Here is a 14303-nt window from a genome sequence, read left to right as displayed (position 1 = left end):
GACAGTATAAGTCATTATAATCAGTAATTATGTCCCCACTGGATGCTACAAATGCCTCATTTATAATGGGTTTTATTGGTTTTGTCTCATCGCACCGGGACACGTCATCACAGTATGGTAGGGGCGTAACATTTCCGTCATAAACACATTTCATTACACCAAATACACAAAATAATGTTCTTTTTAGCAACATCATATGACCCCTTTAAATGTATTTAAATACAAATTACATTAGATTTTTTTCAAAGGCTTTTCAAAATACATAAATCACTTCATCTTGTTTGCTCCTTTCTGATATAGTGCACTCAACTGCCATACACTATAGTGATTAGTGAATGAGTGATCGAGTGTGCGATTTCGGACACAGCTCTTGTCTTTCATAAAGGCCGAAGAAAGCGATCTTGGACTTAAAAAGGTTGGTGACTACTGCTGTATACTAGCTATACAACCGTATACTGTTTCAGGAATGACAAACGCGAGTGTAAAAAATTATGCGAGTGAATCCTCTAAATTGTTCCGTGAGTCATTGCTATGATTGGCAGTGATGGAACAAACTATCTGACAAGCCGATAATACATATTTTAAATACATGTATCTGAAATATTACCCATCCCTGGTGGTAGCTTGCCAGGTTGAGGTCACAAATGGGTTGAGGTTTGTATGATGTTTCGATTGTGTGAATAGGATGCGTTTCATACAAGATTTGGCAACTGGACATCCTTGGAATAATATATTGATGTGATTATTTATATAATGAGGTTTGATCCATACAAATTATGGGAGTTTCCCGGGAGAAATAGCAAAATGGGAGGGGGGCAGGAGATGGGTGTGAAGTACGGGAGACTCCCGGGAAAAAACTGGAATGTTGACCGGTATGATCACCACCACGGGTGTGCATTATTTTCTAATAATTCAATGGCCTGTCATCAATTTTTCCTTACATATAAAATGGTCTGACACCCTAATCTACCGCTGATTAAGTCCATCCAGGTGAATGAAATGCATTCAGTGCATTGTACTGAATTCCTGAGAAAGAGACTGCGGTCTTGGTCTGAATATAAGCATCCTGTCTGCACAGAAACGTCTGAATCCAATTCAGATCACAGTAGTAGGAAGAATGAAAGAACTTCATGCATCTCAAGATTCAAAAATCTTGTTAAATGAGAAGAGAAATCATCTTGTAGGATCTGATTTTCAACAAGGCATTGATTCATGAGTAAGACTTCAGTAAGGGTTGCAAGGTCCTAAAATACTATTCTGGCTTCATAAAGAACAGGTCATTCAGGATTGGTCTGAAGCGGTCTTGTTTCTGATGATAAGATGACTCTCTGCTCATCTATCCGTTTGGCCTGGGAGCGAAGGATGAGGCTGAAGAAGTCTTCGTCTGGGACTGTAGGGCCTCTGGTGTACAAGCCAAAAACAGCTATTGAACATACACTTTCAAAAATAGATAGATAGATAGATAGATAGATAGATAGATAGATAGATAGATAGATTTTAAACAGATTCTATACTTTTTGTCTAGTCGGACCAGAATGACTAAACACACTATAGTTATGTCATATCAATTTGCTAAAGCCCTTGTAGAGTCATTGTTGTAAAAATGTGCTAGATTGATGACTTATGGATGATTTTGGGTCATTTTGATTTAATTAGTCATATTAAAGGCTATTTCTCCTTATTTTCTCATATGACTTCTGGGTGGAGCATGAGGTTCAGGTCAGGCATGATCAGCAATTCTGTTATCCAAAAAAAAAATAATAATAATCATGACATACTTGACAATGCCTTGTATAATATAGTTGATAAATCAAATCCAAAGGTACATACTGATTTGAAGTTACAAAATCATATTCCTTACTTCCACTTGTCAAGTAAGAGACATCTCTTATCATCAATTCAGGGGCCGCTGCTTGTATTTACAGGGCCTGAAGCTACTTTTTTATCTTCTGTCAGGGAAAAGGAAAAAAGAAATTAAAGAATAAAACATAACAATTAAACAGTTTTTATTTTCATAAATTCTCTTGCATGTGAATTTCTATACTCTGCTTTCTCTATGTTCTCAGCTTTTCAATTTTTTGAGTCATTCTATTTAATAACTGACTAACAGTCATATATCAAATAGTCGTCCTTGTTCTGACAATCATGAGAATAAATGTAAGAATAATGGACTCTTAACTATACTGCAATTTCATTTAATATATTCATGCACTATTACTGTATGCATCAGAGCTAATTTTGCAAATAAATAAGATTTTCGGCATTGCATAAAATGCCGAAAATCATTGTACTGCTCTCTTAATATAACAAGAACAAAAAACGGAGTCATTAAAAAATTATACAGACATTGCTTACAGAATGTTTCTAATAAAATAACATATATACTGCAATTCTGCAACGAATATATATACTGCAATTCAAGATATACTGTAAGAATGAATAAATCAAATTGAGAATATATATATATACATATAGTTTTATTACTGTTGTCTACATCTTATTTGCATTGATCGCGTCCGTTGTAGACATGGTATTAGTCTGTAAAATGACAAGAAAATTACTCTGTCTGAAGTTTAAAGGTTCAGAACAATTAAACTAAGATGTTAATTTGTCCCACTAATTCTCTAAAAGAGACCATTACAATTGACATGTGTGACTCAAAATCCTTTAATCCCTTTCTTAAGAGGACAATTATTCACACTCTTCAGCTATGAGCTGTGGATGGGGTGGAGATGGAGATGTAGTATAAATATCCCGTCTGCTGTAGAGACAAACAGTACGAGCGACAAGCTGGTTAAAGCAGGACTTACTGTTCACTTGCTGCAGCACGTCGAGTTTTCGGTTCAGTTTCTCTTGAACAGACAAGGACAAAATCCATGTAAGTAATCATCTCAGACATTGTTTGAAACTTATTATTAAGTCTTTCCTTTTCTGGTATGATTGTATAGTTGATATAGTTAAAGATTTTGGCCTGGTAATTTTGGGAACAGCCTAATGTTCTCATGTTAGGATATGTTTTTGCTGTCCAGTAATTGCAGCTTAAGAAGAAACTGGGAATCTGATTTCTAAGAACAAAGAGACCTTATTTATGAATTATTAATCATCTACTGACCAATTACAGATCACACTCATGTTTCTCATTTCTTTCTTTTTTGCCCAGCATGCCTTTTGCATACAACCCATACAAAAACCTCTGCACCGTTGGCCGTTTCCCAGCCATTAAACTGCAGGAGGACGACTGCAGGAAAGCAGCATGCTACACACCGGTTCACACCAACCCTTGCGTTAACCCATGCACAAGCTCTTAATGACATGGGCAGAATCTACTATGGAACTAAGCAGCAGATTGCCTGCAAAACATGGAACTTTGGTCAAGTAAGAGCCAAACTTTCACTCATATATTACAAAAGTGTCTACTGTTAACTCATGTGTATGTCAGAGAGATGCTGTGAATCCACTAACTAAAGTGGGAGTTGTCCTAAATCATGTGGGAGTGGGAGTGCGTCACAGGAAAACGGCAGAAACGACAAAACTGTTCTTTTTCTAGTGTGTAATCCTATAAGCAGGTGCGCATGCACGACCAAAATAAAAATTGTGCTGTGTAAATAAGTTCAGACTGCAAGTGACATAACTGTGACGTCTACTCCAAATTGGTCTATACCAGGGTTCCTCAAATCTTGTCCTGTAGGGCCAATGCGCTGCAGAGTTTAGCTCCAACCCTGATCAAACTCACCTACCTGTGATTTTCGAAAGATCCTGAAGACATTGATTAGCATGCTCAGGTGTGTTTGATTAGGGTTAGAGCTAAACTAAATAAAAAATAAAAGCCAAAATAAAAGCTTACTGATTTTAAGTTTGAAAATGATGAAAATTCATATTTAAAAAGTAAATATTAGCATTTTATTTTTAGGTTTATTTTTAGAAGCTCATGGTGTTTTCAGCCTCCTCAATATATGAGTACATGAACACATAAACAATCTCTAGAACCGCTCTGAGTAACTTCATGAGCATTTTACTTATTTTGAGAAAACTATCATCATATCATATACAAAGAGACACCAATGTTTCAGGAGTTTAGTACACAGAATAGGACACATGCTTATTAGATAACCGTATTTGAGTTGATGTATATGCTTTTATTTATTATAATTTTTTAATTAACTATTTTTTTTCCAAACCATTGTTAGATGCAGTGTTTCCTGTGGTTATGCAAAGATTTGGTTTCAAAAACAGTCTCAGTAAACTATTTCTTATGATTTTAAATCTGCATTGAACTTCAGATTACATTACTTTAATAAAGTAATTGAAAAAGTTACACTACTATTACATTTTAAATAGGGTAACTTGTAATCTGTAACCTATTACATTTCCAAAGTAACCTTCCCAACACTGCTTCTTATTTAGGCTACTGAACTGTTGTATAAAATCACATTTGCACTTGTTCTTCGTGACAGAAACAGCACTCATGTGATATGCTCTCGCTGCTCGTGTAATAGTCTATGGCAGGGGTGCCCACACTCGGTCCTGGAGGGCCGGTGTCCTGCAGAGTTTAGCTCCAACCCTAATCGCACGCTGCACGACACCGGCCCTCCAGGACCGAGTTTGGGCACCCCTGGTCTATGGCTTATCCTATTAAATAAATATGAGACAGAAACTCATACGGAGACATTTTTTGCACTAACATCTTGAATATTAGGGCATAACTGCATTTATGGAGTTGTTGCCCTGCATCATATTTGTCAACAGTCCACTGTATGAAATGTAAGATGACGTACAGGTCTGGGGGCGGGGCCAGTGCGTTAACGGCATTAAAATATTTTAATCGCGTTATTTTTTCATAACGAATTAATTAACGCATTAAACCGACAGCCCTAATTTTTATTTAATGCTCCCTTTTTATTTTAAAATATAATAGTATTATCACACTTTAGTATTTTGCTTATTTTTAACTAAATAAATAAGTTGCAATAATATTATTATCGCTATTATTAATTTTTTTTTTATAGTTATATTTAATGGGTCACACTATGTGCATTGTGAGGACCAAACCAAATATCCAGGTGCTCTAATGAGAACCAGGCTGAAAAACTTGTGTGAACCCCTGCCTATAAGTAACAAGGGTGTGGGGTTGCTGCTGGAAATGTTTTTCACATCCCATTTCTCATCCATCTGAGATACAATAAGCTCTACTGTATATATAAGTATATATAAGCTCTACTGTATAACTTTTTTATGCACAAGATAGCATGACAATTTTTTCAATTTCCAACTTCCTCACTCCTCTGTCTGATTCTTAGTTTGAGAAGGGAATCTTGCCTGCATGTATGTATGTGTTGGAGAAGAGCTGTACACCTTGCTCAGGGTGGGGAAGCCCCATCAACATTTCCAGAGTGGTGTCTGACATGGTGAGTCTTCATTTCCTTCTTATCAACACCCTGATTTCATGTTGGAAAGCCTTTAAAATGGTCCGATTTGTTCTCTGCTGAGTATGGTACTTTTGCATGAAGTTTGCTGCATTCAACATAAAATAGTTTTGATCATCTCTCCTTATCATCATTTTCCCCACAATAGGCAAACCTCTGGAATGGACCCTGAGTTGTGACGAGTATAAGGAACAGCTGGTGGATCACACCTCACTGATGCTCAACCTCTTTGGACACGTGGCTCAGACTAAGCAGGTTCTGGCCACCCAGTACAGCTTCAGAATACGCACACCACATCTTGTTCTCGCTGTGAGTTTAAAGTTACAGTTCAACTGCTTAATCCTTTGATTGGTTGAAATAATTTAGTGCTAAATTGTGTCTTATATGTGGTTCTTCTCAGCCTGTATGTGATGCTGTCTTGGGACAAGAAGTGCCAGTCAAAATCACTTTCCAGAATCCACTGCCTTGTGTCCTGAAGAACACTGTATTCCGCTTTGTGGGACTTGGACTGCAGCATGCCAGAGTTGTCAACTATGGGTCAAATTAATTTCATTAATTCTTTATTTAAATAATAAATTCATTTTGCATTATACTGAATTTGTTACTAAACAGTGATTATTTAATAAAAAAAAAAAAAAGAGTAAAATATAATAATCACAGTAGTATTAAATAAGCTTTCTTTCTTTCACAGTGACATTGCAGGGCATGCTACAGTGTGCCTGACGGAGAAGTTTATTCCCAAGTGTCACGGCCCACAGAAACTTCTGGCATCATTTGATTGTCCTCAGCTCACTCAGGTGCATGGATTCACCAACATTGTTGTCAAACAGCACTGTTAAACCAATCAAATAACCAAAACAGATGAAACGTCATGGCTCCATTGAATAGAAAGCGCTCACACTGAATTGATTTGCAGAGTTAGATAACAGCTGTTAGTTTCTCTTAACCTACAAGCTGTAAACATTAAACTTCTCACAATGCATTTAATAATGATGTCGGACAACTGCACTAATGCTTTATACAAGACAATGTTGTCTTTTCATCTTTTCTGATTTTTTAGTAGTCTTTTGGGAATTGGCATTTATGAGTTTGAAAGATTATAAATGTAATTCTGAATAGTCATTAACCTTGTTGCTCAATTGAAAACTCAATTACTCAAGTAATTGTATCATGGTGTTGGTTACTCTGTCCTGTGTAGCTTCAGCTTCAAATAAAATATTTCCAGCATGCTAAACTGTGTCAGTTTGTGATATTGAGAGGGATCTATATAAATGAGGCTTTATTCCTCTTGTCGTTTAAAATTAATACATTCTTGACTTATATAATTTCCAGAACAGAATTTTATATTCACATAAATCCAAACTTTTGCAGACTGCTTGTTTCTGAGCAGAAATAGATAAAACATTTCAAGTCAAAGAAAGAATCAAAATAGAACTGATATACTACATTTAGTGTATATAAAATAGTCTGACATCCTAATCTACCGCTGATTAAGTCCATCCAGTTATCCAGGTGAATGAAATGCATTCAGTGCATAGTACTGAATCCCTGAGAAAGAGACTGCGGTCTTGGTCTTTTCTGCACAGAAACATCTGAATCCAGTTCAAGATCATGGTAGTAGGAAGAATGAAAGAACTTCATGCATCTCAAGATTCAAAAATCTTGTTAAGTGAGAAGAGAAATCATCTTGTAGGATCTGATTTTCAACAAGGCATTGATTCATGAGTAAGACTTCAGTAAGGGTTGCAAGGTCCTAAAATACTATTCTGACTTCATAAAGAACAGGTCATTCAGGATTGGTCTGAAGGGGTCTAGTTTCTGATGATAAGATGACTCTCTGCTCATCTATCCGTTTGGCCTGGGAGCGAAGAATGAGGCTGAAGAAGTCTTCGTCTGGGACTGTAGGGCCTCTGGTGGGAGGAGGTGGAGGAGCACATCTCTGATCATCCAGTCTGGATCCCTGTACAAGCCAAAAACAGCTATTGAACATACACTTCCAAAAAGAGTTAATGGTTCCATGGAGCCTAATAATAAGCAACATTAACCTGGCACTTAATCAGCATGTCGAAGAAGTCTTCAGCTGGTTCTTTGTTATCGGCTGAGGCCATGAGTTTGCTGAGAACATCCTGGCTGTGGCGCTGGTCCAGCCGGAGACCCGGGAGACTGTCCACACTGGCCCGCTGCTCGTCTAGCCGACGGCTCTGTGAGCTGGCCAGCAGGTCTAGGAAATGGCCAGGCTGTTGCGAGGCCTCCGCTCCGGATGCGGAAATAGCTGAACAAGGTTAAAAACAGCACAATGTGGTCTATTTAAACACGGTTCAAAAGTTTGGGGTAGGTAAGATTTTTTTTTTTTACAGAAATAAATACTTTTATTCAGCAAGGAAACAAGAAATTGGTCAAATGGTCAAAAGAGACAGTAAAGCATTTAATAATATAACAAAAAATGATATTTCAAATGTTATTTTTTTAACTATTTATCAAAGAATCCTGAAAAAAATGTATCACCATTTCCACAAAAATATTACTGTTTTCAATATTGATAAGAAATGTTTTTTGAGCAGCAAATCAGCATATTAGAATGATTTCTGAAGGATCATGTTACACTGAAGACTGGAGTAATGATGCTGAAAATTCAGCTTTGCATCACAGGAATAAATTACAAATTAAAATATATTACAATAGAAAAGTTATTTTAAATTGTAATAATATTTTACAATATTAGTGTTTTTACTGTATTTTTGATCAAATAAATGCAACATTGGTGAGTATAAGAGACTTCAAACGCATTTAAAAAAAAAAAATCTTTATTTTATTAAAACATAAATGAAAAAATAAATAAATAAAATAAAATCACACACACACACACACAGTCTGGTTGACTATCCTTGTAGGGACTCTCCATAGGCATAATGGTTTTTATACTGTACAAACTGTATTTTCTATCGCCCTACCAACCCTACCCCTTACAGGAAACTTTGTGCATTTTTACAATCTAAAAAAAACTCATTCTGTATGATTTATAAGCTTTTGTGACACAAGACCCCATGAGTTGGAGTGTATTCAAGTTCAAGTTCCCACAGTGTAGAAAAACCTGTACACAAACACGCATATAAAATATCACATACACATTTGTTTATGTGATATCAGGTTTTTCTACACTGGTGGGGACTTAAACCTGAATACACACCAACTCATAGGGACTTGTGTCACCGTGGGAACCTAAATTGAGGTCCCCATGGGTACAAAAGCTTATAAATCATACAGAATGAGTTTTTTTTGAGATTGTAAAAATGCAGAAAGTTTCCTGTAAGGGGTAGGTTTAGGTGTAGGGTTGGTGTAGGCCGATAGAAAATACAGTTTGTACATTATAAAAACCATTACACCTATGGAATGTCCCCATTTAGATAGCTAAGTAAACGTGTGTGTATGTGTGATGGTTTTTTTTTCATTTATTTTATTCTTTAATATGCAAAAGTACAAGGTTGACAGCCGCAAAAAAAAAAAGCACATTTTGGTTTATGTTTCTGATGCCTATTTGAAACACCAAGTATCTTATAATTGGCTGTGATTTTGTCATGTGACACAATACTCTAGTGTTCAGTGTTTACAAATTGCTTGTCACTGTATGCACTGCTATACACTGGTATAATTATTACAAACTAAAGGTGCGTTCACACTGTCTGTTAGTTGCTAGTGGGTGTTTCTTATTTGCATAAAGTTCATTTCTGCTCACATTGTTTCACTTCTGTACATTCAAATCACCTGCTCCTACTTTTCTGCTTTAAATCGCTCAGTGTGAATGCATCTTCAGTGATTTTGCACCTTCATGTACAAGTATAGTTTGCACAGGTCAGTTCAGTGAGGGAGGAAGGACGTCTCACGTTTCTTCAAGGCTACAGGTGGGGTTTCACAGGGAACGGAAGGGGTGGGAACACGGCTTAGGCCGTCCTGTAATGAGCACCTCTGGTCATCCATGCGGTTTCCTTGAAAACGGCTCAGAAGATCAAAAAAGCTGTCGTCACCCAGAGTGTCTGGGGTGTACTGTGGGAAAAGCCATTCAAGAAAATGTTAATAAATATTAATAAATAATAAATATTTTATAATATTTAAACATTTAAAATGACAACTTAAAAAAAAAAATGCTGTTTGTCATGTGTCATTTAGAAAAGATTAGTATTTGACCTGTTTGTCCAGACGGGCTGAAGGTGGGCTGCTGCTGCTGTGGTTCTCAGCTGGTGGACTGGAGTTTGATCCATTCATCCTGTGTTTTTTGCTCCTGAAGCGATTGATGAAGAAAAGTTTAGAAGATGTCTTTGCTATGGATGATTTGGTTGGCGATTTGGTTTGCTGAGGGGTTGTAGTCTCCTCACAGGTCTGGCCCTGGACAGATGAAGCATTGAACACATTTGTTACGCAAATGATTTGATATGCAACATTATGAAGACCTAGTCTCTAGTCACTGACTTTTTTCCTAACAGAGAAAAGTCAAATTATCCAAGATCTTTGGAGTCAGCATTTAGCACACTAATAAAAGCACCACGGCGAATGTGTTGTCTCACCAGATTTTTGTCAGAGCTGAGTTTCATGAGCTCCATGTTCTCCATGCTGCGTCTCCGGCTTACTCTGGATCTTCCATCTACAAAACCAGAAAGAAGCAGGTACTGTGACTCTCATTCTGTAGACCAGTTGTGCTATGAGCAGTTATTGCTTATACCCTGTCGATTTACTAGTATTTGTTGCTGCCAAGCATATCAATCATTTTAAATGTATATATTTGTTTATATGATCCAAAAAATTAAAGAACAGCACATGGAGGATATTCAAGGCAATTAATTGAAGTTTAAACAAAATGTACAGCTTTTATCCAGTAGGCGGCACTATCACCAAATCTATGGTACTTTCAAACTAAACTTTAATATGACAAAATACCGCAAAACCGCATGTTTAAGGGAATGGCATTTTAACACTTGTATTGCAGTTGTTTGCATTACAGGTTTTTAAATCTGATTTTTCTTTTTAGTTATTTTAAAATATTTAAGACCGTTGAATTGCAGATTTCTGAAAATAATTTTTGCACCATAAGGTTTTTTAATATCTATTTTTGTTTATTTGATCATAAGACATTTTAACACTTTTACTGCAAATGTTTGAAAATAATTTTTGCATTACGAGATTTTTAAAATCAGATTTATTAAGTTATTTAATATAGTTAATATTCTAAGATGGCTTAAATGGGATTTTGTTTTCAATTTATTACATCTCTCAATATTAATATTAAAGCCCTATTTTTGGTATAAAAAATACTTTGTGGTTTGTACTTATCACAACTATAATTTTGTTTATGTTTATACATTTTAGTGCTTTATTGTATTAACTTTATTATTTGATTATTTATATTTACTATTTTTATTTTCATTACTGAATTTAATTTAGCATTTTTTTTTATTATTTATTATTTTGTTGTTTCTCCAGTCCTCTCTGTATCATAAAAATATAAATACATCATAAATAATAATAAAAAAGTTTATGTAACACTATTTTACAGTGTCCTTGTTACACATTACATATAATAAAAGAAAGTAATAAGAGAAGAGTAATAAGACAAAATTACGGGCAATAACCCTATAGTAAGTACATGTTGCTAAATAATATTACCAAGTACTTAAATATATAATTACACTGTAACAAGGACACCATAAAATAAAGTGTAGCCAAACTTTGTGCACCTTTAAGGATTCTTGTTCAAATTTACATTCAACAGCATCTACCATTTGTGGTTTTAAAGTTTGAGGAAAGTTGTGTGTGCTGTTACCAGGCAGACTGCTGTCACCGGGCGGACTCTCGATGAAGGCAGAGCTATTAGTGTTTGAACTGTTCTGCTTCAGACCCAAAACTAACTGCAGATCAGATACATTCATTCGAGCCGTCAGCTCCCCACTATGGTCTCCAATCTGAGCAGCGCACACACACAGGAAGGAAAAAACATTAGAAAACACACGCTCAATTCAATCATGAACACGCACATGTGGCCTGTTTAAGTCACATTTCACATCAAAAATCAAAAGAAAGAAATAAGAATTGTTATTTTGCTTTGCTCTCAAGTTATTTTTATGACAATTAAGCAGAAAAAATTATCTTCTTCTTTCTTGCATTTCACCTCCGCTCTAGCTTGTTTCCTAATCTAATCTAGTGTTCTAATAAAGGTGAATCTGTATCCTTCATGTTCCTCTATTTGTAACTAGCTTTGGACATATAGCATTTTCCCCAATTCTCAATATGGAAATGGGGGGAAAAAAACAAAAACAAAAAAACTGTCTAATGGCATTAGACAGTTATTGTGAACTGTCTAATGCCATTCACAATAAGATCAGGAACGTGCATTAAGAAAATAAACCTGTTCAATTTTGATGTTGAATTGAATGTGTTTTTAATAAGTGTGTATTGTACAAACTTTCATTTATGCTGATTTAAATAAAAATAATTGTATCACTGTAATTAGAAACACAGTAATTGGGAATAATGGGAACTTGATTTTTAGCACTGAGAATTTGGGGTGAAAAAGATCTTAATTGTCGTATAAATAATGGCATGATCTGAGTTACTATTGTTACCTAAAAGCCTAAAAAAAAACTTTTTTGTTACTTGAAATAAAATAAATATTAACTGAAATAAAATAAAACATTAAAAAAAGGTATGCTTTACTTTTTTTTTCTTAACTCATTTTCGTTTAGTTTTAAGTTAAATTACTAGAATTGCTAAAACTAAAAAATAAAACTTAATAAAAAACTATATATACATAAATATTTATTAACCACAAAATATTGACCACAACTGTATAAAAAAACTAATAAAAATAACAAAATTTAAAATTCCTAAAATTAAAATAAAAACAGAAAATATAAAAATAACATTTAAATAAAAATAAACAAAAACTATAATAGTATAGTAAAGATACTAAAATAACACTTGTTATAATACGAAAATGTTAATAATCTTAAAATAAGCTTCTATTATTCTTTTTTCTTTTGATTTTTGGCATGGTTTTTTCCTTGAGATTTTTCTTTTCTGTGAGATTCACCCGTGGGCTTTCCTGTGCAGGCAGGAAGTGTGTTGCTGTTATCTCGGTGCACTCACACACACCTCTTTGGAGATCTCCAGATGTTTTTCAGCGAAGCTCATGGCCTGCTCGTGGTTTCCCAGTGCGGTGTAGGCGTTTCCTAAACTCCAGCATGCCCTCCCTTCTCCGATCCTACACACAGAGACAGAGACAGCGTTAGACGTCAGGAAGAGCAGCAGCACAAACAGGAAGTGTCAGTGACAGTGTACCTGTCCTTGAGGTCCTGAGCTATGATGAGATGTTTGAGGTGAGAGTCTATGGCTCTCTCATAGTCCTGCAGTAGCGTGTAGGTGTTGCCCAGACTGTAGCAGGCCTGAGCCTCCACGGCCCTGTCCTTCAGCTGCCGCGCCAACTGCAGCGTCCGCCTGCAGGAAAAACACACCAAAATCACCTCATCATATGACTCCAGCTCATCTAACAGCAAAGTACAGAAGTACATGTTTTTTGGACACGTACCATGGTAAAACCCTTATTTTTAGGCATGAAATGTTGAGGCAAATTATTAGACGGATGGTTTCCCAAGGGAAAAAAATACAATAAACATGGCTTATAATGGCTATGATATAATGTCTATATTAATGGAAATTAAATAAATAGGAAAGTGGAAAGTAAATGAATTATAATTTGTAAATTCATTATGATAATATAAACAAAAATGTAAAAAAAATCATCACAGTTGTTGCTTTTTTCACTCTGTTTTGCAAGGACAAAAATGACTAAACATTACTTATAAGGGCTATAATATAATGTTTATAATAATATAAATTAAATAGGAAAGTGGAAAGTAAATTAATTATAATGTGTAAATTAATTACAATAAATTCAAGTAAAATAATAAAAAAAATATATCACTATTGCTTTGTTCATTTTCCTTGCTTTGGATATGAAGTTAAACTCAGAATAAAATATTTATCAAAAATAAATCAAATAAAAATATTCAATTGCTGTTGTTGCTTTGTTTGTATTCCTTGCTTTGTATATTATGTTAAAAACTAAATAAAATCAAAAATAAAAATAACAAAATGACACAAAAAATTAAATAAAAATCAAACTGACTTGTAATGTTCAGCTGCAGCTTCAAACTGTCCAAGGAATATGTATGCATTTCCAAGGTTGCAATATGCTCTCCGCTCTGCAGCTCTGTCTCCAAACTCCTTCGCAATAAGGAGACGCTGTAAAAAAAAAAATGCCTCGATACAATTGAGTATCGAGGTTCGGTACCAAATTTCGATACCTAAGGGGTTAATCTCGTCAACGTCAGTGAGCCAATAAGCCTGCAGCATGCTTTATGTGCCTAAATCAGTGATTGGCTCTGGCGAGGCATCAAGCAAAACGCCTGTTACCTGACCATTCATTCACACTGTAGCATCATGCTACATAAGACAATTTATAAAAATGTATGCTATGCTTTTACTCAAAACTCACTTTAAACCCCCAGAGTGTTTGTAATAACTTCCGATTGTGATCTAATGAGGGTCATATAATGTTGCAGAAATATGTTATTCGTAGCCTTTTATATCAAGCTAATCACTACACAAGCTTCTCATGTAAACACTGTATTGTTATAAAAAATATGATCTCATGAAAATCACATACAAATCATATGCTTTCATTTTGGGCTCTTTAACTAGTGCCTGGTGCTGAGGTGAAGTTTGAGCGCGCGTCTGAAAGTCTCCCATTTGATGTGGTCGTAAAGACGTTCTGCATCTAAATAAACACAATTCTTGTCAAGAAAAAGAGACAGAAGCAGCAGTTGTGAGTGG

The 14303-nt window shown here is 35.3% G+C and overlaps 1 protein-coding gene, 1 long non-coding RNA gene and 1 pseudogene across 5 annotated transcripts in view; 1 reads left to right on the top strand and 2 right to left on the bottom strand.

Moving 5' to 3' along the window:
• Positions 1-6426, top strand: part of LOC107697818 (protein-glutamine gamma-glutamyltransferase K-like) — a 22139-nt pseudogene extending 15713 nt beyond the window's left edge.
• Positions 1644-2853, bottom strand: LOC107697896 (uncharacterized). Of its 2 annotated transcripts, none has more exons than XR_001635278.1 (3): positions 2811-2853; positions 1831-1949; positions 1644-1739 (listed from the first exon to the last, which is right to left on the bottom strand). It is a non-coding gene; the product is annotated as an uncharacterized LOC107697896 (long non-coding RNA). The 2 variants fall into 2 exon arrangements; XR_001635277.1 differs by having other exon boundaries at positions 1862-1949.
• A 145-nt stretch (positions 6427-6571) lies between the features above and the next one.
• LOC107697895 (G-protein-signaling modulator 2-like) overlaps positions 6572-14303 on the bottom strand; it is a 24241-nt gene continuing 16509 nt past the window's right edge. For 2 of the 3 annotated variants that reach the window (XM_016498755.1, XM_016498756.1), the window contains exons 6-14: positions 13597-13712; positions 12750-12905; positions 12564-12672; positions 11236-11374; positions 9983-10059; positions 9606-9803; positions 9305-9464; positions 7469-7695; positions 6574-7383 (exon numbers count right to left, since the gene is read on the bottom strand). In XM_016498755.1, the coding sequence (XP_016354241.1) occupies positions 7210-7383; positions 7469-7695; positions 9305-9464; positions 9606-9803; positions 9983-10059; positions 11236-11374; positions 12564-12672; positions 12750-12905; positions 13597-13712 (1356 nt within the window). In that variant the 3' untranslated portion in view covers positions 6574-7209. Of the gene's footprint in view, positions 7384-7468; positions 7696-9304; positions 9465-9605; positions 9804-9982; positions 10060-11235; positions 11375-12563; positions 12673-12749; positions 12906-13596; positions 13713-14303 lie in introns of all 3 variants that reach the window. The other variant, XM_016498753.1, reaches the window with a different exon arrangement.

Source organism: Sinocyclocheilus anshuiensis, unplaced genomic scaffold, assembly GCF_001515605.1.
Source record: "Sinocyclocheilus anshuiensis isolate Anshui unplaced genomic scaffold, SAMN03320099.WGS_v1.1 scaffold78, whole genome shotgun sequence".
NCBI lineage: Eukaryota > Metazoa > Chordata > Actinopteri > Cypriniformes > Cyprinidae > Sinocyclocheilus > Sinocyclocheilus anshuiensis.
Note: the sequence above shows the minus strand (reverse complement) of the source record. Positions and strands in the feature narration are given on the sequence as shown.